We start from the raw sequence: 22516 nt of genomic DNA on the forward strand, positions 1-22516 counted from the left end.
ACTTTTCCCATCTCTAAAATGGGAACAATATTTTAGTGAGGTGTCAGAAAAAATGAATGTCAACAAACCCAACTGTATCTTTATTCATACCCTTAGACTTTCCTCTAGTTACAATCAATTAAGTCTCCCTGCTCCCAAGAAAGACAAACTCCTCTGCTAGGGCTCTGAATTCCATCTTGTTTTGCTCTGTCAAAGACAGCATCTTGAATAATCTCTTGCACAACCAGTTTCTACCTTCTCTACTGGCTCATACTCCACAGCAAGTAACCCTGCTCTAGAATTTCCCTTCTTTGAAGAAACTCTTCCTTGACCCCATGATCTCCTCACTCCTTCACTGCAAAAGTTCTTGAGTTGTCTATCCTGCTGTCCCCACTTTCTCACCTCAGTCTCTCCTTAACCAACAACAAACAGGTTTCTGTCCCTACATACATGAAAGTGGCTGTTGTCAAGATCATCTATGACCTATTTTGCTAAATCCAGTGGTCACTTCTCTGTTTTCTTATGTGACCTCTTTGCAGCACTCACACACTGATCACTCTCCTTCGGACACTCCACTTCCACTATGCTGGTTTCCCTCCTTCCTCACTGACGCCTGCAGTCTCCTTTTCCACTCAGGGCCCACCTTAGACTGGCTTCACTCTCTACCCAAAGTCTCATAAGGACATCTCATCTAGTCCCACAGCCTTTACCATCATTTATAAGCCAATGACCCCATACTTCTCTTTCCAGCCCCAATCTTTCCCCAAACTTCAGGGTTATATATCTAAGTGGTTACTTGACATCTCTCTCTATTTACATGTATGAAAAACCATATTCTCCCAGTCCTCTCCATCCCAAGAAATAACACACCATCAACCTCAGTTCTCAACCCAAAAACTCAGGTCATCCTTCACCCATCTGTCTCCCATTCCTTCACCCTTCCATAACCAATCTATTAGTAAATCCAGTAGTTTCTATCTCCAAAACACACCCTGAAATCACATTAATTAACCAAGGAACCATCATGTCTCTCCTGGACTACTCCAACAACCTCTTAACAGGTCTCTCTGCTCCCATTCTTACCTCTTCCCCTTCTTACCCCTAAGTGTATTCACCACGAAGTAGCCAGAACAGTTTTTTTTAATGTCAACCAGTTCATGTCACTCTCCAGCTGAAAGGACTTCTTCCCAGCTAAATTCATGAATGTATATCTAATGCGACCTATAAAATCCTACATGATCCAGCCCCTGCCTAATTCTTTGACACCATTTCCTCTCCACTCTTGCTCTGGCACACAGTACATGCTCAATATTAACAACAGTTAACATTTGTTGACTACATATTGTGTGCTCAGTATACTAATTAGTTGAATTAATTAGGTTATTTAATGATATAGATGATAGTTCTTAACATTTTCTGGATAAGTCACATGTTTGAAAATCTGGGAAAAAAAGGCTATGGAGTCACTCCCCAGAAAATGTACATATTTATAAAATTTTTCAACATGTGTTTTTCATTAAGCTGAATTTTTTTTCCACATACTCTAAGGGACCCCTATGGTCATAGCAGGATTATTTACAATAGTCAAGACATGGGAACAATCTAAGTGTCCACTGATGGATGAAAAAATTGTAAAAAATATATATATGCACACACATACACAACACACACAACAGAACAGTACTCAATCATAAGTAAATCAGAAAATTCTACCATTTGCGACCTTGAAGGCATTATGCTAAGTGAAATAAATCAGAGAAAGACAAATACTGTATGATCTCACTTACATGTGCAATCTAAAAAACAAGAAACTTACAGAAAAAGAGATGACACTTGTGGTTACCAGAAGTAGGGAGTGAGAAGAGGGTGAACTGGAGGACAGTGGTCAAAAGGTACAAACTTCCAGTTACAAGATAAGTAAGTACTAGGGATGTAACGTACAGCATGACAGCTAGAGCTAACGCTGCTGTATGATATATAGTAAAGTTAAAAGAGTAAATCCTAAAAGTCCTCATTAAAATTGAGAAAAATATTTTTTTTCTTTTGTTCTTTCTTTTCTTTTTATTGTACCTCTCTGAGAAGATGGATGTTAGCTGAATCTATGTATTTATTCTAAGGGAATTTCCAATGGCATTCTAATTGGTGAAGAACTCAACTCTAATAAACTGCCTTAACTAAAACATCCAAAAATGGTTTAAAAAAAATAAAAAGCTGTGTAAAACACAAAATGCCAATTTTCAAATTCCCATGGAATATTACTGATTGGAAATTCAATCATAACAAAAATAAACTTATCAAGGGTAGGATGAAACAACCAACAGGCATGGCCTTATGATACCACAGTCTGGGGCATTACTCAGACTCTGCTTATAGTGTTATTCTCATACATTAAGTAATTAATGGCTTTACTTAGATTTCCATTTTCTCCTTTTCAAAGAAATCCCAGCAAATTTGGCATTAAACAGACAAATAGTAAATGACCTAAATTTATTTTTATACCAAGATAATTTGAATTAAATCTTAAAGACAGAAACAGGTGGAACACTAAAAATAGAAGTGCAAGAGCTAGGCAGTGGGATATTTTAGGATGAGATACTTTGAGATACTTATTTAGAAGCTAAATTTACGTTCAAAGTGCTCAACTCAATTTTCTCTGATTACAAAGACTAAGGAGAGAAAAGTGAAGTTCTGTTAAAGATTAGCATGAAAATTTTCAAAAATCAAGTGTGTAAGTAGAATGACAGTGGAGATGGTTAGAAAGCCAAAGGAAAAAATATATATTTCCAATATTCTTCCTAGATGAAGAAAAGAAATTGAGAGAAGGCAGCGAAAATCAAACATAAGGGACAAAACTTAAAAACAACTTAGTAATAAACTAAAAATTTTAATAGTAATTACTTCTACTTCTACACATAACATAAAATTTAACTTGTTAACTAGTTTTAAGTGTACAGTTCAGTGACATTAAGTACACTCACATTGTTGTGCAACCATCATCACCATCCATTGCCAGAACTTTTTCACCTTCCTAAACTGAAAGTCTGTACCCATTAAACAATAACTCCCCATTCCCTTGGCTGACATCTTCAATGCTTTTTTTTCTGGCAAGAAAAGCACATTTTAAACGAGAGCATCCAAGTAGAAGAAAGAATCGCTTTTGATGCTCAAGCCCCATAATTTTTTTTCCAACACCCATTTCTTATACAGTATGTACCTGTACTCAAAACACTTAAGACTCGGTTAAAATTAGACTAATATGCAATTTATGTATATAGCTAATCATTCTTTCAGTAAATGTGAATCAAAGGCCTATTGCTTCCCAAGCACTGGGTTAAGCCCTATGATCCAACTATGAAAAAGATAGACTTAGAATTTATAATCTTTTGTGAAAGGGGCAAAGTTAACAGAATACCTACGCTGTCAATGAAGGTACTGAGATAGGCAATTTTAATGGTGTCTATCTTAAATATGGTGACTTTCTTAAATAATGGTGAAGAGGGGCAACTCCAGACACTGTGTTCTGGGAAAGCCTCTCTGGGAGGTGACATTTAAATGAGGCCTGAAACTGCAAGTGTTTACTTGTTTGACTAATCTTTTCCTCTCCCAAAGCATCTAATATAATGCCTTTCATATAGTAGAAACTCAGTATAGCTTTCCTGGTCTCAATTTCCTCATTCCTGAAATGAACTTCTAAGATTCCTCCCAAACACAAAATGCCTTTGTTTGACAGTAAATTACCTATTAGTGAAATGGACATGGGGATGGAGGTGGTCAAAGCAAAAATTAAGTGAGTTCAGAAATGACTGCAAGACCCGAAACCTAAAGCAGAACCGAGCGCAAAACCCTGTGGGTATATCAAAACCATTCAATTGCTATCTGAGATGACTTGCATCTTAGACAACATATAAGAAGATATCGTTAATCCACTCAGCCTTAGGAAACAACACATGAAGCAAAATAGGCTGAGACGTGTGCACGACTACGTTAAAAAGCTCAATTCTCATTTTTCTCGGGACTCTCATTGCAAGGGACCGAGAGGGTCTCCTGCTTCTCTTGCTTCCTAGGCAACGGTCTCAATCTAAGTACAGGAGAGAATCACGTTTCTCTTGCAGTTCAGTCCCAGGATTTAGTCAGCTACCAACCCTAGCTAGGGTTTAAGAGAATCGTTCCAGATGCTCAAAGAGAAGGGAATCGACCCTTCAATGGGGCCCTCTGAGAAGGAGAACGCTACACTAAGGCATCTCTTTTCCCCCAGGAGTATCTCCTTCTCGGCCCTCAGCCTCACCCAAATGGGGCTAAAGGAGGGCCAGGGCGACCCTCCTCCTTTTGCCCAGAATGGGTCCCAAGCGGGTACCCTCCTCTACCCTCCTGTACACTGCAGAGAAACTGGGCACCTCCGGAACCGCTGTGAAAAACCGGAGGGCTGAAGACATACCCGCATCCTATGGAGAAGAAGTGGAAGTGGAAGGGGAAGGAGAGGAGCCCAAGAAAGAAGTATAAGTCCTAGGGGCAGACGGAGAGTGGAAGTTCCCAGGAGAGCATAGAAGGAGGTTGCAGGCGAAGGCTCTCTAAGCCGGCTCTTACCGTCTGTGGGAGACGCCATCTTCCAACCCATGTCACGTGACGTGGCCAACCGTCGGCGGGAAAGCTAGGATCCACAAGCCACGCCCCCAAGGAGAAACCCTATCCCCCATCCGCTGCCGCGTCTGGTTTCCCCGTCCTATAGGGCAATCTTTCCTTAGCCCCGCCTCTAAGGCTAGCCACACCCCCTCGCACAGTGGATGAGGTGGAGCTACTGAAAAATTCTTGGAGGGTCTTATTTACTTTCCTCAGTGAGTGGGTGGGGCCGCAGTTGCTTGTGGCCAATCGGAGTTCCGGGTGCGGGGGCGTCTTCCCGTGTGCTCAATATAGAGTACCCAAGTCAGGGGCGTCGTCCCTACCTCCGCCAACAGAATTTGTTGAAGTGGGAGGGGGCGAGAGCTCTATCACTTCTGGCCAATCGTATACACCAGGACTGGGACTGAGAGGGTGGAGTCAGGTGTCAGGGCGAGTGATTGGCTAGGAGAAGTAGTCCTCTGCACCAATGAGGAGGTGCGGCAGGATGCAGGGGCGAGGCCTGGCAATAGTAGCGCTTCTGGACGCATTCCGGCAGGAGAGGCGTGAGGGGCTGAGAAGAGGGACCCGAGAACCATGGCGGCGGTGGTGGTGGCGGCGGCGGCAGTGCGGGCCCGGATCCTGCAGGCGAGTGAGGATGGCGCTGAGGGGTCGCGAAACTAGGAATTGGGTCCTTTGCGTCCACTCTCTGAGCCAACCCCTCCTTGGCCGACCTTCCTGTTCCCATCGGACCTGTGCGGCCCTAGCCCACTACTCACAGTATCCACCTTCGTTGGATCCAACCGGGGACTATCACCCCTGACCCTTTTTTTCTTGAGCCTCCCCTTTTCTGGCTTTGGCCCACTCTCCTCCTCCAGCCCTGCCCTGTCCCTGCTGTCACTTTCTTGCCCTCACCTCTCTTGGTCTGCCCACTGTCTTTCCCTTTCACCTCTGCACCAGCCACCTCTCTACCCAGAAACTCTCCTCGTCACCTTTCTTAGCGTTCTTTATCTGATAGAAGTTTCCAAATTGTTCCCTTCCCCCACCCTACTTCACTGTCTACTATCGGAGGTAAAGGTGGGAGGAGGAGGCACACGAGGGGCGAGGGTCAGTAAATGAACTTTGAATCTCCTTCTGGAAGTGTACACTAGGTTTTCCCCCAAAGCAGCCATTTGCTGAAAATTGCTGAGCTATTTTTCCCAGCTGTGGCTCTTTGTATTTTCCACAGGCTGTTGATTGTCCCCTTGCTTGCCAAGACTTCCAGTTTAACTTTCTCTCAGCAAAGTTACAGTGTTTATGTCGGCCATGAATAAGGACACATATTAATGTGACCAGTTTGCTCCAAGCACATGCAAAGGACTAAAGGTCTCTAAAACAAGTGATAGAAAATGGGAGCCAAGGAAGACAAGAAGCATAAGTTCCACGTTCCCACTCCAAAGTCAGCTCATAGTGTGACTCAACTCTGCCCACCGGGGAGGGGGTGGGGGTGGAAGTATTAGGTCTTCTCTGAAATGCCTAAGGATAGGTGGTCTAGCTACAAGAGCTGCATGCCTGAAGCATGTGCTTTCCAACTCATAGCATGTGCTCATACTCTTTCTCCTGTTGTTCACAGCCTAGCAAGGACTTAGATTATGAGGCAAGATTGACTGCAGGCTACATTCTCCAACCTGCAAGAAACAACTTTGCTTATCTTACTCATTATATCCAGCCTGGGAACTTCTATATTGCCAGACTTGTAGATAATATTAATATTTACCAGGTTTCAGTGAGTTCTAATGCAGAGACCGCATTTTTAAGATTCCTAGTAGAGTCAGCAGTAAGCTTCCTGTTTAAATGTGCTATTTCATGGGACAGTGGGGAGAATGGGTTGGAAGTTTTGTCAAATGATCTGGCTTTACTCGTATATTTCTTGATGTGATCCTAGTTTTGTTTATCTAATTTTTTTTTTTTGCAGTAGTAGGGAAACAGTTTCCACCCTATATTTTCCATTACCAACTTCTCAAAATCTTTTACTGAAACTGACTTTTTTCCTTTGACTCCCTGCTGCCATCATGCATCATTGAGAGCCTTAAGAAGGTATTTTGTCCTTTGCATCAAGGAGAAGAATCTGCCTTCCCAAGTACTTTATTTTGGAAATAGGCACTATCTTCTGATTCATTTGAAGAAACTCTGAGTTGACCTGGAAAAGAACAGAAATAGTCATTCTTAGCCAACTAGAAGTTGCTGTAACATGACACTCTGATAAAGAGTAGTCTAGATTCTGGCGGTCATGAATTTTGGAGAATTCTTAAGGATCTGTAAAGGAGAGAATTCATGTTTTCAATTATTTTAATTATTCAGCATCTTTTATGGTGGCTGGTAGAACTTACCTAAAACTTCTGCTCCTTGTGATATTGTCACTCTTACCTGGAGATAAGAAAACTGGTCTGAAAGTGACTCAATGACTTTCCTCCGTGATGTGGTAAAAAGAGCACAGGCATCACTGTCGTCCTTGGATTCAATCCCAGCTCCACCACTCCCTAATTTTAAGAATATTTGTGAAGATTAGAATTAATGAATGTTCTTGAAGTAAATTACCTGATACTAAAGATATTCAAAGTCTCCCAACTAGTAACTGATGGGGCTGAGGTTTCAGGATTTAAGTCTTGGAATCTCTTTCTGTGTCAGGCATTGTCCCAAACTTTGGGAAAGGAGAGATAAATAAAATACTCTTTGAAAGCTCCCCTGTTGTAATGCAATGATAAATGCTAAACAATAGGTGTGCACAGGGTGTTGTAGGAACATTGGGAAACCTGTGCAATTCAAGAAAAGCTTCCCAAAGGGGATGATCTGGTTTTGAGTCTTATAAGACCAGGAGGCTTTAGCCAGAGAAGGGAGTTCCTGGTAAAGGAAATGGCAAGTACAAAATAAACATCTAAAGAGTGAGAAGTTTGTGGAACTGGACATAGGATAGCTTTTTCAGCAACAGTGCTAATGAGTGTTTCTCAGGAAATGAAGAAAAGAGAGGAGATCTAACCTGTCAAAACTATATGATAATGTTTTATTATACCAGATGCAGTGCCTTTTATGCCTTCTTGACAGCAGAGAGCCTATGTGCAAGGGACAGAATAAAACTAAGTGGCCTAGAATGTTCAAGTTGGCTGATCCATGCATTTTCTGCCCTATAAGAAAATTTACATGAAACAAAATTAATATCAAGCAATTGCTTGGTGAGCACTCATTCTTTCATTTTGCAAAATATTACTGAGCACTTAGTCTAGTCCAGGAATGGTATGAGGGCCTAAGAACACAACTGTCTAGTGATCTAAGGGGAGAGAGACTTAAACAAGCTATTATTCCTAATATGATATGAAAACTAGAGGAATTCAGGTGTTTTATGAACTCCATAATCAAGTACTTAGCCTAGGTCTGAGATTGAGATTTAAGAACTTCCAACTCAGCTACTTCCCCTCTCACTCTCAGGAGTTAACCTTGTTTTTCTTACCTCAGAGAAAACAAAAACTATCAGATGAGAACTTCCTCAACTTCCTGCTAGGAAGCCTACAGAACTGACCTGCACCTGCACCCAAAGAGAGAGAGCTAAGGAATAGATGCGAGCCAAGCAGCTTGGATGAAACAGTTCCAGGCAAGAGGGGGCAGCATGTGCAAGGGCAGTGTGAGCACAGAACATGCTCCGAATGGCTATAGCATAGAGAGAGCAAGGAGGAAAGCAGCAGGCTAGGAAACTAGAAAAGTCAAGATATTATGTAGTCTTCTAAGCAACATTAAGAGCTTTATCCCAAGGACAGTGGAAAGCCATTGAAGGGTTTTAAACAAAAGAGTGATCTGACCAGGTTTGTGTTTTACAAAGACCCTCTGTCAATGGGACAGAAACTAGATTCAGAAGGTTTAAGATTGGAGGCTGGGAGACCTGTTAGGAAACTATTATTGAAGTCCAGGTGAGAGTCAATGATGGTGTAGACTAGGATGATGGTAGGAGGGGTAGAGAAAAGGGAGTACATTCCAAAGACTTTGGGGAGGACAGATTGCCAGGACTTATTTGATTCACTGAGGAGCTCTTTCTCCTTGGGGAGGAGGAGTTGGGGTGACATTCAGGTTTCTGATTGGGCAACTAGGTGGATAGGAGCCCCATTCACTGAAAAGCGGCCTATAGGAAGCAGAGCCAGTTGGTGGAAGGAAGATGAGGTGGTCAGCTTTTTCAACATGTCTCTAAATAACATCCAACTAGAAATGTGGTGAAGATGTTTTGTGAGTATTACCTGAAGAGGATGATTCTGGTGAATTATAGATTTGGGCATCATTGAGATCTAGATATTTAAGCCACTGGAGTTGATGGAATAACCCAAGGAGAGCTGGGAATGCTCCTTGTTCAGGAACTTGAGCAGTTAGAGGCCAGGTAGAGGAGAATGAACCAGCAAAGAAGGCAGAGAAAAAGTGGCCCAAGTAGATATTTATTGAACACCTACTGTGTACCAGGTACTCTGTTGGTATTGGGAACGTGACTATTAATAAGATAACGGTGGTCTCCAGGAGAGTTGATAGTTTGAAATAGCCTTTGTGGGGCATGGGTGGGGAAGCGGACTAGGCATTTGGAAGGATTGTCTGCTGGCCCAAAGGACCAGCACCCTTTCCTCTGGGCAATGCGGTTGGCACACAGATTCTTGTACTTCATACAGCCCTGTACCCTTTGGTTAACACAGCATCTCTTCAGACAAGGTAATAGATTATTAGATTGCAGGTTCCTTTTATATCGCAGTCCTGAGTATTTCAGTTTGCTCACTTTGATTAGACTTCAGTATTTCTTAAAACAATTTCCATAGCATATATGCAAACTGTTTTTTTGAGAGAGTGACTCTAAGAGACTATTATAACCCCATCCCCTGCCATTTGTTGATTCTACCCTTTCAAATATTATCTATACAACACATTCTTTTCCTGTTAGGTACATGTAGCATTTTTTTAAAACTGTTTTGTTGAAATAAAATTGACATAAAATAAACTACATATTTTAAAGTATACAGTTTGATGTTTTAACATTTGTATACACTTGTGAAAACATCACAAGCAGGACTATGAACATAACCACCCCCCTAAAAATTTCCATTTTATCCCCTTCTCCCTCTCTCCCCCACGTCTCTAAGCAACCACTGATCTACTTTCTGACACTACAGATTAGTTTACATTTTCTGGGTTTTTTATAAATGCAGTTATGCAGTATAAACTCTTTTTTATGTCTGATTTCTTTCACTCAGTATAATTATAATTATCCGTGATGTTACATGTATCAATAGTCTGTTCCTTTTTATTATTGAGAAGTATTCCAATATTTGGCTATACTATATTAGTTTCCCTACTCATCCATCCAATTGTGGATATTTAGTTTATTTCCAAGTTTGGGTCTGTTATAAAGCTACTGTGAACATTTTCATGTTTAGGTTTTTATGTGGGCATATTATACATACATTTGACACTTAATTATATACTATCTAACTGTTTTCATATTATTAGATTTATGGTGATTACCTTACCAGGCCAAACATTAGGAAAATATGGTCTAATGACAAAAAAATTTTTTTTAAATCAGGGAAGTCCTGGAAATTGAGCACATGATCATTATGGTTTATTGTTCTCCCATAGTTTGCTATGTCATAGTCTCCCAACTTTTCTCTTTAAAGACTCACCAAGTCCTTTTTCATATACTCACAATAACTAGTATGTTAAACATTTAGTAGCCATTTACTAAATTTTTAATAATTTTCTGCTCTCATTTATCAAAATAATCATTCTTTTCCTCACAGGTTTCTTCTGGGGTATACTCCAGGTGGCATCTAGCATCCTCCTCTTCTTCTTCTTCAGTGGTGAGTTTATTTGGCAGTAAAGGTTGACTTCTGAGAAGGAATTCAGTGTAATTTTGGGGTATTCCCATTTATCTTTTTTACATAATTGTGGTCAGAGTTTATGTGAAATTTTCTTGGTTTTTTAACCTCATATTATGCCTATTTTGTTGCAAGCATTATGCCTATTTTGTTGCAAGCATTTCCAGTGTTATATGATGGTCTTTGTAACTATGGTTTTTAATGCCTATATAATATTCCATCAAGTAGATGCAGCCTGAATTAACTAATAATTCTCCCAAATAACATTTACATTGATTCCATTTTTCAATATTATAAAGCAAATGTTTATTTATATAGTCTTTTTCCTTCTTTTCTATTATTTCCATTCTGAAATAGGGTTACTGTGTGAAAAGATACAAAGATTTTCATGGCTTCTGGAGGTTTTGTTGATCCTGACAGTCTTCTTCTTTCAGACCTTTAGGATTGTTTTTACAGACTTATCTGTCAGCTTTTTGCAGTAACTAAAATCTACTAAATAATGACTGGTGCTCAAAATCCTTTTTATGTGAAAGTACACACATGCTGTAACATAGTAGTCCTTCACCTTTTTTGCAATTTTAATGAAAGCAAGCTACTTCTCAGAAAAACTACACAGATAGAAACATTTTAAAAAATCCTTTGATCATAAAGGTAATGTATGCTCATAGTAATGTGACAGAAAGTCAGCTGGGCCAATGAGTCACAGTAGCTAATCTTTGTTCACAGAGTCTGCTGCTTTTCAGCACAAGCTTCTCAGTGATATGTGTTTACTTATGAAGTTCTGCTGTGTGATTAGCAGAGCATTTCCCATTTACAGAGCGATCATGGTATTGAGGGGCTCTGCCACATCTTAATAAGCACTATAGACAAGTGTACTGTGTATCTCTTTCCTAGTGGTAACATTTCTGAAGAGCAGAAGGTTCAGGTATCAACCCCAATTCCTTCTTTTTGAAAAGAAAGAGAGAAGTAAAACAATTAACTAACACAAAGTTTTGTGGGTTATTTTTCCCCACAGCCAACTGTAAAGCTCTTCATTGATGGGAAATTTGTAGAATCCAAAAGTGACAAATGGATCGACATCCACAATCCAGTAAGCTAAGCTGCGTTGGGACTTAGCCTAGAATTCTGGGAACATGGTGGGAAAATCGGGATCTGGGTGTCTATTATGAAGCACACCTGTCTGCCCTGGTGCCTGTGTGAAAAATGGAGAAAGTGAGGCAGGGGCAAAGGGTGATGTGCTGCTTTTTCCCATCAGGCCACCAATGAGGTCATTGGTCGGGTCCCTCATGCCACCAAGGCTGAAATGGATGCAGCAGTCTCTTCCTGCAAACGTGCTTTTCCCGCATGGGCAGACACTTCAATATTAAGCCGTCAGCAGGTCCTGCTCCGCTATCAACAACTTATTAAAGAAAACTTGGTAAGAAATCTGAATGGTATAATTTTCTAAACTGTTGCCTAGGGGAGACTTGTCACTCCCTCAGAGGCCCTTGTAGCAGCCTTCCCTGACTCTACAATCCAGAGAGACAGAGAGCATGGCTCTCTCCCTTATACTACTTCTCCGCCAGCTTTATTCTTTTTTGGCTGCCTGAGGACTAAAAGGAGGCACATTCTTGCATTGGTTTCTATTTATGTGTTTTCTCTCTAGAAAGAAATTGCCAGGATAATCACGCTGGAACAAGGGAAGACCCTAGCTGATGCCGAAGGAGATGTATTTCGAGGCCTTCGTAAGCTGAGAGTCCCTCGTGGGGAGTGCAGGGACCTTTGGGAGGGAGCAAAGGAATATTAGAGGCAAAGATCCCAGAATGAGGGGTTGCTCCTTCCTTGATGTATATTTTGCTATCCCATGATATCTTTTTTAATACTTGTGGAAAATGACAATACTTCTCAGATATCTGTGCGATTGGTTTACTTCATTCTTTATTTTACTCAGATGATCTTCCAGTTGGTATATACATTTCACTGTCTTTTTCCCCAGAGAATCTCATTTTACACAGCTCCTTTACATAGCAAGTTAGTATTTCTTCCCTCTGCATTGGCCTCGCCACGCAGAGCTAACTAGAGCATGATGAAGCTTAGTAGTGCACAGTGTGCAGGGCTGGTGGCCTGACTGCTTCTTTTCTGTTCCAGAGGTGGTTGAGCATGCCTGCAGTGTGACATCCCTCATGCTGGGAGAGACCATGCCATCTATCACCAAAGACATGGACCTTTATTCCTACCGTTTGCCTCTGGGGGTGTGTGCAGGCATTGCTCCCTTCAATTTTCCTGCCATGATCCCCCTTTGGATGTTTCCCGTAGCCATGGTGTGTGGAAATACCTTCCTAATGAAACCATCAGAGCGAGTCCCTGGAGCAACCATGCTTCTCGCCAAGTTGCTCCAGGACTCTGGTGCCCCTGACGGAACACTGAATATCATCCATGGACAACATGAAGGTAACTGCCCCTCTGCACGTGACACTTAATCCAGCTACCAAAAAAGTCAGGGTGTTGAGTCAGTGATGGGGTATTTTAGGATGAAGAGTCTAGGGAGGAAAGGATTTACTAATAGTAACCTCCATGTTTGAAGGTAATGTTTGTTGACTGTTTTGCCATCTCTGGGTGCTAAGGTAACTCTCTAGGGAGTAGCTGTGGTTCTTGCCCTACAGAATACATTAGAACAAAGTAATATGATTAGGGCAAGACACAGTTAAGACTAAAGAGGAAGTTTTCACTTCAGTATTGAGAGAATTTATAAGGATATTTAACTCAGATTTTATAGACCTCAGTGGTACTGAAGTCCTTCTAATTCATATAATACTAACGCTTAAAAAGTGCTTCTGTGTTTCAGGCACTGTTCCTATTGCCTTTATATATTATCTCATTTAATCTTTATATATTATCTCATTTAAACAGCCCTTTGAGGTAGGTTCTATTAGTTTCCCATTTTACAGATAAAAGAAAATTGAGGCAGAATGAAATTAAGTGATTTGCTGCTAGAAACTGTCAAAGCTAGGATATGTATACCTAGGAAGGCTGACCTTGGATTTTAAAGATTATGCTATATTGCCTCTCACATGAGGGCACAATAGTATCTGGGAGCCCCGGGATATAGTGACAATTGAGGAAATATCACGTTCTTAAACAACAAAAGGAAGAGTCGAGTATTGAAAGGCTGTTGTTTTGCTGGAAAATAGCAATTGTAGCCTTCAGAGTTAGAAGTGGAAATTCTAGACTAGCAAATCAGAAAAATAAAGAGAGGCTAAATAGAATCTGTAGCTTTAAGAACTTAAGAGAACAAGGACAGGACTCCAAAATGGGAATCCAGGGTAGAAAAACAAAAGTATGAAACCTCTCACTCACAACAGTGGGAAAAGGGGGCATTTGCTGTGTTGAGAAGCCCATAACCCTTTGTTCCTTTGTGGTAATCATTTATTTTCTTCTTAAAGCTGTGAACTTCATTTGCGATCATCCGGATATCAAAGCAATCAGCTTTGTTGGCTCCAACCAGGCAGGAGAGTACATCTTCGAGAGAGGGTCAAGACATGGCAAGAGAGTTCAAGCCAATATGGTGACTTCTTATTCTTTTTCCCCAAAAGTCTGTTATGTATATTAAAATTACCTTGAAAAAGCCTTTCAGCAAAGTGGCCATGCTTCCCACTCTAATGTCAATGTTTGTTTATTCACAATTCATCCTGATTGTCTTCCCTTTAAGCACGAACCTTGTGATGAGTTTTATTCTCAGTCACTTTAATTACCTCTTATCTTATCCGGGTAATCTTGGTGACAGAAGTCACATTTCTCCTTAAGAATGTTATTCAAATTCCTTGGGCTTCAGCAATAACAGCCAAATTCTGTTTCTGGCCCTGTTGCTTCCTTCATACCATGCTTTTAGCCCTTTATCTTTCCTTCTTGTAAGGCATATCCTAACCACTACTGTTAAATATATGATCTTCCCTAAAAGTCAAGGCTATTTAAGGCACTGAAAAGAGCCAAATACCGCATATGATAAATGAGTGTGATTTACTTGGTTGCATAGTTTTGCTGTTCCTTACTAACCAGTTCCTTGCCAAATACTTTGCAATTCTTTGATACTAAATATAATATCCAGTTGCCATTTTCTTACCATTCCACTAATGTTGCATAAATGATAGCCATCTATACACAGGCTTAGAAACTGCTTATAATATGTCCACTTATTTATTTTCATGGCTGAATGTGTTTTGACTCGTTTGAATTATACCTCTCCCAGTTCACTTCATATTTCTTGAATGTATTCTGTGTCTAACATTACACTACATGTAATAGGATACAATTAAGTAGCAGACATGGTCTATATTCATGCACTTAGCTATAGTTGTATCTGGAAACATGTGGAAATGACCACTTGTCATCCTATATAGAAGTTTATGAGGCTGTATATCCAGAAGCAAGCCAATTGGGGGAACCTCTTTCCAGAAATTATGTATCAGGAGGTTTTGCCTTTCAGCTGGCTACTAGCAGCTATTGGTTTACATTGCTCTTCATATAACTGGAAACCCTGACAGACAACACATGCTTTCCTATCTAACTTAGGAAAGAGAAGGGAGTTCTCCTTGGTTCCTAGATGAAGTTTAGCCTGTCAGTTGGACTGAATGTGACTGGGGCAGTGTTGTTTGGTTTTGATAATGGTTTTGTTGTAAATAAACATCTATCAACTTTTCCGCTAAGAAAGTGAAGTTACCTGGAGACTTGCTTAATGTTACCAAGACTTCAGCAGTATCAAAATGATAATAAATCTGTTTTCAAAGTAACAAAAGATAAACTCTCTAATCCTTTCCTGAAATTCTCATTTGAATCTCAGATTCTTTTGTTTCTTAGCCTAATTGTATTTGCCAAGGAAGATTCATGTACTTTCTGTATTGTCTTAGGGAGCCAAGAACCATGGAGTAGTCATGCCAGATGCCAATAAGGAAAATACTCTGAACCAGCTGGTTGGGGCAGCATTTGGAGCTGCTGGTCAGCGCTGCATGGCTCTTTCAACAGTGATCCTTGTGGGAGAATCTAAGAAGTGGCTCCCAGAGCTGGTAGAGCATGCCAAAAACCTGAGAGTCAATGCAGGTAACCTGTTATCTGCCTAGCTCCTTTAGCCTGTGTGTCTGTAGCACTAAGCTCTTGGTTTTTGCATTGGCCTTGCCCATTGGGAGCAAGCATGTTTATTCTTACCATTGCCTCTCTTTGTACTGTACTGCTTGTCATTTGGGTTCATCTTTAGTTAGCAGTCATAATTTATGTTAGTGAAGACCTTACATACTTCTGTGTTGTTTTACAGGAGACCAGCCTGGAGCTGATCTTGGCCCTTTGATCACCCCCCAGGCAAAAGAGCGAGTCTGTAATCTGATTGATAGTGGAACAAAGGAGGGAGCTTCTATCCTTCTTGACGGTCGAAATATTAAAGTCAAAGGTTATGAAAATGGGAACTTTGTTGGACCAACCATCATCTCAAATGTCACGGTGAACAACTCTAGATTATTTATTTCACAAATATGAGAGCTAAGGCACCATTGGAGGCAATGGAATCTCATCCCTTCAATTTATAAATGAAGATATTTAATGACTAGAGACCTCATCTCTTGCCAAGATTACTCAGTTATTTTATCTCAAGTCTGAATGAGTCTCCCCTCTTGACTCCCAACCTCTTCCAACTATTCCAGTAGCTGGAAAACTTTCCATTAAGGGCTAAAGAGTAAATATGTTTGGCTTTGCAGGGATAAATAATCTGTCACAACTACTCAACTCTGACATTTTACTGCTAAAGCAGCCATTAACATTGTGTGGTTATATTCCAGTGAAACTTTATTTATGGACAATGGAATTTGAATTTCATATAGTTTTATATGTCATGATTGATTTTTTTCAACCATTTAAAAACTGTAGAAACCATTCTTGTGGGCTGTACAAAAACAAGCAGCAAGCCACATCCAGCCCATGGGCCATTATTTTGTCAATCCCTATTGTACATTATACTTGTTACTTATTAAAAAAAATTTTTTTACTTTATTTTTTATTATTATTTGGGGGAGTGGAGGGGAGGTAATTAGGTTTTATTTTTTTTTAATGGAGGTACTGGGGATTGAATTCAGGACCTCGTGCATGCTAAGCACAGGACTCTACCACTGAGCTATCCCCTCTCCTCCAATACTTGTTACTTTTTTAATGTTAATTTTCTTCCCTCTCCTTCTTGCTGCTGACCTTATAGCTACTGCAGTGTCTCCATCAGTATCAACCACCCAATATTTATTGAATACCTCTATCTTCACCAGAAAGTGACAAAAGAAAAAGAATTGGTGTTGATTTTTATTTATCAAAACTTAAGTCACTCAGCTAAATTTAATGACCAAATTGAGGTTAGGAGGCTTTTTAATTTTTTTTTAATTCATACATCTCCACTAATCCTACTATAATCCTGAATGATCAAGAGTTGAATGTAAGTGTAGTAGAAATTATGAAATTTCTTGCCACAGAATCATTAAGGAAACATCCACTTATCAGCAACTAACACAGCTGACCCGCTACAGTGGTGAAGGATGTTTTGAATGTTTAATGTGACCTGATATCAATATAAAAAACAGACTCATTTGGGGGGGCAAAGGAATGAATGAAAATGGATTGTTTATGTTACAGAAAACTTAGCACAGAGTTTCTTTAAATATGTTATTTTCAGTAACATAACAATTGTATAAACAAGTAATACAGGCCTAAAAGAGGAAGCTAGTGATGAGTCAAGAGACCTAAAAATACAGTGCTTAAACGAAAGGAGTATAGTTATACTTACTAGGAATTTCAAGTTATATGTATGACTGGTAGCTTGAAAGATAGAACACAGCAAGAAATGACTTTTTTTAATAGGTGGTTTAAAATGAAAAGAGATTACTAACATTAAAGCTGTTCATGTAAGCAGTGGATAATAAAGTACCAAATAAGCATAAAATACTGACTTCTTTTTTGAATGCGTCATTCCTGGCAGCCAAATATGACCTGTTACAAAGAGGAGATTTTTGGCCCAGTTCTTGTGGTTCTGGAAACAGGCACTTTGGATGAAGCCATCAAGATTGTGAACAACAACCCATATGGAAATGGAACTGCCATCTTCACCACCAATGGAGCCACTGCTCGGAAATATTCCCACCTGGTGGATGTCGGACAGGTCTGTGAACAGAATTTCTAGGAGATTCTTGTAGCGATTTACTGTTTCCTGTGTAAGGGGAAAAGGTAAATAGTGATCAGTCACTGCCCCGTCATGTCCCTCAATGCCCCATTTCTTCCTTAGGAATAAAAGCTCATGTGATGGAAGATGGGGTGGAAGGTGGGTAGTTAAGATTGGTCTCTCTTGTCTTCACTTTCAACTGTGATCATGTACTACTTTTCCATGTGTTCCTGTAAGACATTTTCCTGTCATGTCTCAAAAGTAAAGGCTTTAAGAAAGTAGAAGGAAAAAAAAAAAGATTGGTCTCTCTGATGCCAAGCATTTGTGCTTCTAAATGGAGAGCTCCTTCATTTGAGTCTTTTTCTTAGTATTTGATGTGTATCTGTTCTGCTTTAGGTGGGGGTGAATGTCCCCATTCCAGTGCCTTTGCCAATGTTCTCATTCACCGGTTCTCGATCTTCCTTCAGGGGAGACACCAATTTCTATGGCAAACAGGTAACTTCAAGTTTAAAAAAATATCTTCTCCTCTAAGAGACCTTCTTGAACATACAGGAACAAGGATTCTGCAAGGAAGAGTCTGCCAGAAGCTTCTGTGAGGTCACATGTTGTTCAGCAGTGCTTGTCAGTAGGTCCCCTAGAAAAAAATGTAAAAGCTAACAGAATTTTGCCGAAGCTGTTTCTTCCTGAATCACTCAAGGCAACAGAATTTTGGGGAAAGAGCATGAATAAGTCCATGCCTTGGTAAATGCCCTTTCCTCTGCCTGCTACCCTCTCTTCCTGACTCCCCTCTCTCCCCCTTTTATCTAACTCTTAACCACCAGTTTAAAGCAGGAACTCCTCCAGAAAATCACCTCTGACCACCACGATCCCCTTTAGGACTGGGTTGAATATATCCTCATGTGCTTCCACTGCACACATTTCTCCTGTAATAGTTACTCATTTACTCAATATTGTATTAAGCACCTTCTGTGTATCAAACACTGTTCTATAATATAAGTGCTATAAATACAGCACTGAACAACAAAAAGTAGATCTGAAACCAGATTACCATTATTACCACATCCTTCAACTAGTGCATATATCCTAAAGCAAGAATAGGCTCGGCATGTTCAAACAGCAGAAATGGGCTGGAGCACAGTAAGTGAATGAGGAAGAGAGTGGTAAGAGATGAGGTTAGAGAGGTTAGGTGGAGGCAAGTCATGTAGGACTATTTAAGCCAAATTAAGCCCTCATCACACTGTAATTATTACTTATCTTCAGTACCTGGCACAGAGCAAGTACCCAAATGTGTGCTGGACAGATGGGGTAGTGGAAGTTCTTTGTAGTCCCATAGAAACACACCATTTTAGAACCTTTAGTAATAAATGACTTGTTTTCTATATACGTCTCCCTTTTATAGGTTAATAATAAATTAACAGTGGGATTGCATAGCAGAATATAACAGTGTGGCCAACGGGTTAAGAAACACTTTGGTTTTTTGGAGGTGGATCATCCAGTTTGTGCATTAGTCATGGTTTTTGTAAAACTGACTAGTTTGATATTACTAAAAATTTCTTTCAAAGGAAGCAGAGTAAAACAATTGCTTAAAATAGTTTGTTGGGATTTGTTTTTGTTTTTATTTTTCTCCTATGTCTTTGTTTAATTACTATAAGTTACTCTGCTAAATGAGGCTTCTCGGAGTAAAAGACTGACCTTATATGCAGTTTGAAGTCTTAAATCCCTAGGTAATTAAATTGCTATTTTGCATTTTGGAAAGAAGAGATGAAAGAATCATTCTCACGTAATAAAGTGTAAACTTTAGTTGCATCTTATATTGAAAGTATGTAATAATCTCTAAAGTTGTTTTCAATATATTAATATGGCCCAGATTTTGTCAAATAGTTCTAGAAGAGTATTTTAATCAAGCTGGTGTTTTTCTTTTCCTAACAATATCTTTCTAGCTTGCTAGTGATTTTATGTGTTAGATCTGTGCAGTCTATTTTCTTTTGCTCAAGCCTATTCTTATAAACTATGTATAAAGCCTTAAATATGCTGAATTTTTTTGACTCATGTATTATAGGTGATTTAATGAATGTGTATAAATAATATCAGAAATTTTACTTTGAATTTGTAAGATATTATGGATTTTACTATTTCAGTATAGAGCTGTTTATCACTGACAAATATCAGAAACAGCCTAATATAAATTTCATTCCTTTATTCCTTTTTCTTCTCCATGCGAAGGAGAGAAGAAACAACAAAATAACAATTACTGAACAGCAGTTGCTTTGCAGGAATGTCTGTGTGTCGTTTTGTTTTCCCCTCACAACATTGCTATGAGCTGCGCATTATGTCACAATTTTAACAGTTTCCATTGTTTAGTTTTTGCATTTAGATGATCTTGGCTAGTTACAGCACATCGATAGGTAAGATTTGACTATTTACTATGTGCCAGGTAACATGCTAAATGTTTTACATAGATAATCTCATGAACAATATATTGAGTTTTGGTTGCACTATTCTTCAAGTAGGATTGTGAATAACATTTCACAGCACCTCCTTCAAAAGTTGATTAGAAGAGGAATCGTGGGACCCCCCCAGGAATATATGCTAACTCTGTTTTTTTGTTTGTTTGTTTCCTTTATTCTCTTTAGGGCATCCAATTCTACACTCAGCTAAAAACTATCACTTCTCAGTGGAAAGAAGAAGATGCTACTCTTTCCTCACCTGCTGTAGTCATGCCTACCATGGGCCGTTAGAAACAAATTTGTTGCAGACTCAGTCCGTCCTGAGTAATCTCCCTTTATTCTTGAACAACTCCAGCTGCCAACTTTGCTCAGATCAGATCCCTGGGATTGGAATACTTTGTAACTAAAATCTGTCTCAGGACTGTTAGCGCCTGCAAAGATGCCAATAGGGAAACTCCTAGTGTAACTCTGAAATCAGATTTTCATTTGCTCTTCGTAATTTTGTTTTTGAGGTAACTGTTTTAACTGTGAAATGCTTATCTGGAATAAGAGCTTAGACCTGTTTTCTAAAAGTTCTTCCCTTTTTGGGGGAGGCTCCCTTAGATGGGGAAATAAGTCAAAAATAATTCACCCTTTTGTTGATCCTCAAACACAGCCCTACGTAAATGGCAGTGGGTGAGATCCCTCTGCCAAGCTCTCCTGAGCCTCTCATTTATCCCACACTACACAAGATACAATCCATTTCTACTTGTCCCACAGTTGGGACAACTGTTTCTTTGTTTCCTGCTGAATGCCAGTTTGTCTTAGTGATTTTTGACCACTAATTTTATCATTGTCACTGTTCCTGCTTCTTAAAACCACTTCTCGAGGATCCCTCAGTAGACACCGGATAAATCAACTTTCTGTTATATGTGCCAAGTGTTAAATTTCAGGGATTTCTTCAGCAATCATTAATGCTTCAGTCACTAATTCAGATGCCAATAAGTTGTTTTGTTTTTTGTTTTTTTTTACGAAACTATATAAATAGTTATTTTAGGCCCAGAAATCAAGGGATGTTCCAGCCGTGAAAGTGGACAAAAGTAAGTGCCTAAAGTAAGTCTAACCTGGTATTATTTGCCAAATTTTTTATGTTGTTTTTTTCCTTTTGCCTGCATTTCTCATTTGTGACACTTTTTCATGAAAGAAACCTTAAAGTAATTGATTGGGACCTAAGAAATTTCAAAGCTTTCTATATGTGAAGTAGTAAAAGAAATGCTTTGACAGTTTTTTCTGGTACCATTAATTCACCTGTCTGTATGTTTTTTGTTTCTTTGATATAGTCAGAACAGAAATTTCTGTGCTAAACAGAATAGATTCTGTCTCTCTGCTGTACCATCCCAGTTGAATCTTGTGTTTCTGATATGACCTTCACCCAGTGAACTAGGAGAAGGCTTCTGGATGTGATAGAGTAATTGCTGGTCTTCAGCCAGATGACATAGGTCATTTATTTTTCTGCTTCCTCATTGGTCATGTGGATAATGCTAACCTATTCCAACGGTGGGGGCGGGGGTGTTCAATTAATTAAGGGTGGTAAAAACCTTGAAAATGTTTGTGCACTCTGTAGATTTTAGGCTTATTACTACCACCTGCCAGATAGAATGTCAAAATCTTCGATCACTTAAGGTGATTGAACTTTGATAAAATACACTTACGACCCTACTGGCCACCCACCCCCAACACAGACACCGTTTTTTTTTTTGGATCTGCCTTCCTAAAGATGAGGCAATAGAAATTCATAATTTCTTGATAGAATGCCCTTTGTTTTATCTCTTATCAGTTAGCAACTGGTAGTGATGTTTAATCCAATCCAACAGTTACAGGCTGGGTTGAATAAAAGGTCATATTGTCTAAATTCCAAATGGAATTAAATATAATCACAGAGACGTCTAAGTTTTCCTTATATTTAAGGGAAATCACTCTTAAGAAATAAAAACTAATCAGAATTGTGTTGCTCTAATTAGAATCAATTTATTTGGCTACTTGCTACTCAGAAGAATTTCGTATTTCTTAGATGGAAAAAATCTGTACAATTATGTTCATGCTAGTAGCAGATTAAAAATTCAATATTTTATTTTCTTTTTGCTCTGATGTGGCCTCATTTGAAATTTCTCAGATTCTATATTGTACTAACTGATCATGTATAATAAATTACAAATAAAACGCTCATAAAAAGAAAACCTGGCTTTTTTTTTTTTTATGGCACCATACTTCCTTATAATGCCTTTGTCTGCTAGCTTATAGTTTCTCAGACTTCCCATCTCTGTCCAAAGCCAAGAGTTACATGGTCATTATATTTATTCTTACATAAAGGATAGTATATATTTTGGCTAGGCTATATATTTCAAAAGGCAATTTATAGGTTTTCCACACTAAAAGAGGCACACTTGTGCATTTGCATTAAGTATAATATGCCTTCCTTAGTG

At 39.4% G+C, this 22516-nt stretch overlaps 3 protein-coding genes across 14 annotated transcripts in view; 1 reads left to right on the forward strand and 2 right to left on the reverse strand.

Annotated features, from left to right (window-relative positions):
* The window catches only part of LIN52 (lin-52 DREAM MuvB core complex component), a 118846-nt gene extending 114128 nt beyond the window's left edge, over positions 1–4718 (reverse strand). For 5 of the 11 annotated variants that reach the window (XR_835837.3, XR_006727786.2, XM_045522921.2 and 2 more), the window contains exon 1: positions 4564–4711. Coding sequence is in view for 8 of the 11 variants with exons in the window: in XM_045522921.2 (XP_045378877.2) it covers positions 4564–4594 (31 nt within the window). In the remaining 3 variants the exon portion in view is untranslated. Of the gene's footprint in view, positions 1–4563 lie in introns of all 11 variants that reach the window. The other 6 variants (XR_012507462.1, XM_074365271.1, XM_045522903.2 and 3 more) reach the window with 5 other exon arrangements.
* A 348-nt stretch (positions 4719–5066) lies between these two features.
* ALDH6A1 (aldehyde dehydrogenase 6 family member A1) lies at positions 5067–22270 on the forward strand. Its single transcript, XM_010962729.3, has 12 exons — positions 5067–5220; positions 10371–10430; positions 11464–11538; positions 11704–11865; positions 12094–12172; positions 12576–12878; positions 13871–13992; positions 15332–15521; positions 15733–15914; positions 17428–17607; positions 18004–18102; positions 20241–22270. The coding sequence occupies exons 1-12, from the start codon at positions 5170–5172 to the stop codon at positions 20343–20345; spliced, it is 1608 nt and encodes a 535-aa protein (XP_010961031.1). The 5' UTR covers positions 5067–5169; the 3' UTR covers positions 20346–22270.
* BBOF1 (basal body orientation factor 1) overlaps positions 16815–22516 on the reverse strand; it is a 34040-nt gene continuing 28338 nt past the window's right edge. For both annotated transcript variants that reach the window (XM_074365269.1, XM_045522898.2), the window contains one exon: positions 16815–18241. In XM_074365269.1, coding sequence (XP_074221370.1) covers positions 18230–18241 — 12 coding nt within the window. In that variant the 3' untranslated portion in view covers positions 16815–18229. The remainder of the gene's footprint in view (positions 18242–22516) is intronic.

The sequence above is a fragment of the Camelus bactrianus genome, chromosome 6 (genome assembly GCF_048773025.1).
Source record: "Camelus bactrianus isolate YW-2024 breed Bactrian camel chromosome 6, ASM4877302v1, whole genome shotgun sequence".
NCBI lineage: Eukaryota > Metazoa > Chordata > Mammalia > Artiodactyla > Camelidae > Camelus > Camelus bactrianus.

Coding starts and splice junctions, on each gene's coding strand:
- ALDH6A1 (XM_010962729.3), top strand. CDS start 5,170: ATGGCGGCGGTGGTGGTGGCGGCGGCGGCAGTGCGGGCCCGGATCCTG. Junction 5,221..10,370: donor TGCGGGCCCGGATCCTGCAG/GCGAGTGAGGAT, acceptor TTTTCCTCACAG/GTTTCTTCTGGGGTATACTC. Junction 15,915..17,427: donor CCATCATCTCAAATGTCACG/GTGAACAACTCT, acceptor CATTCCTGGCAG/CCAAATATGACCTGTTACAA.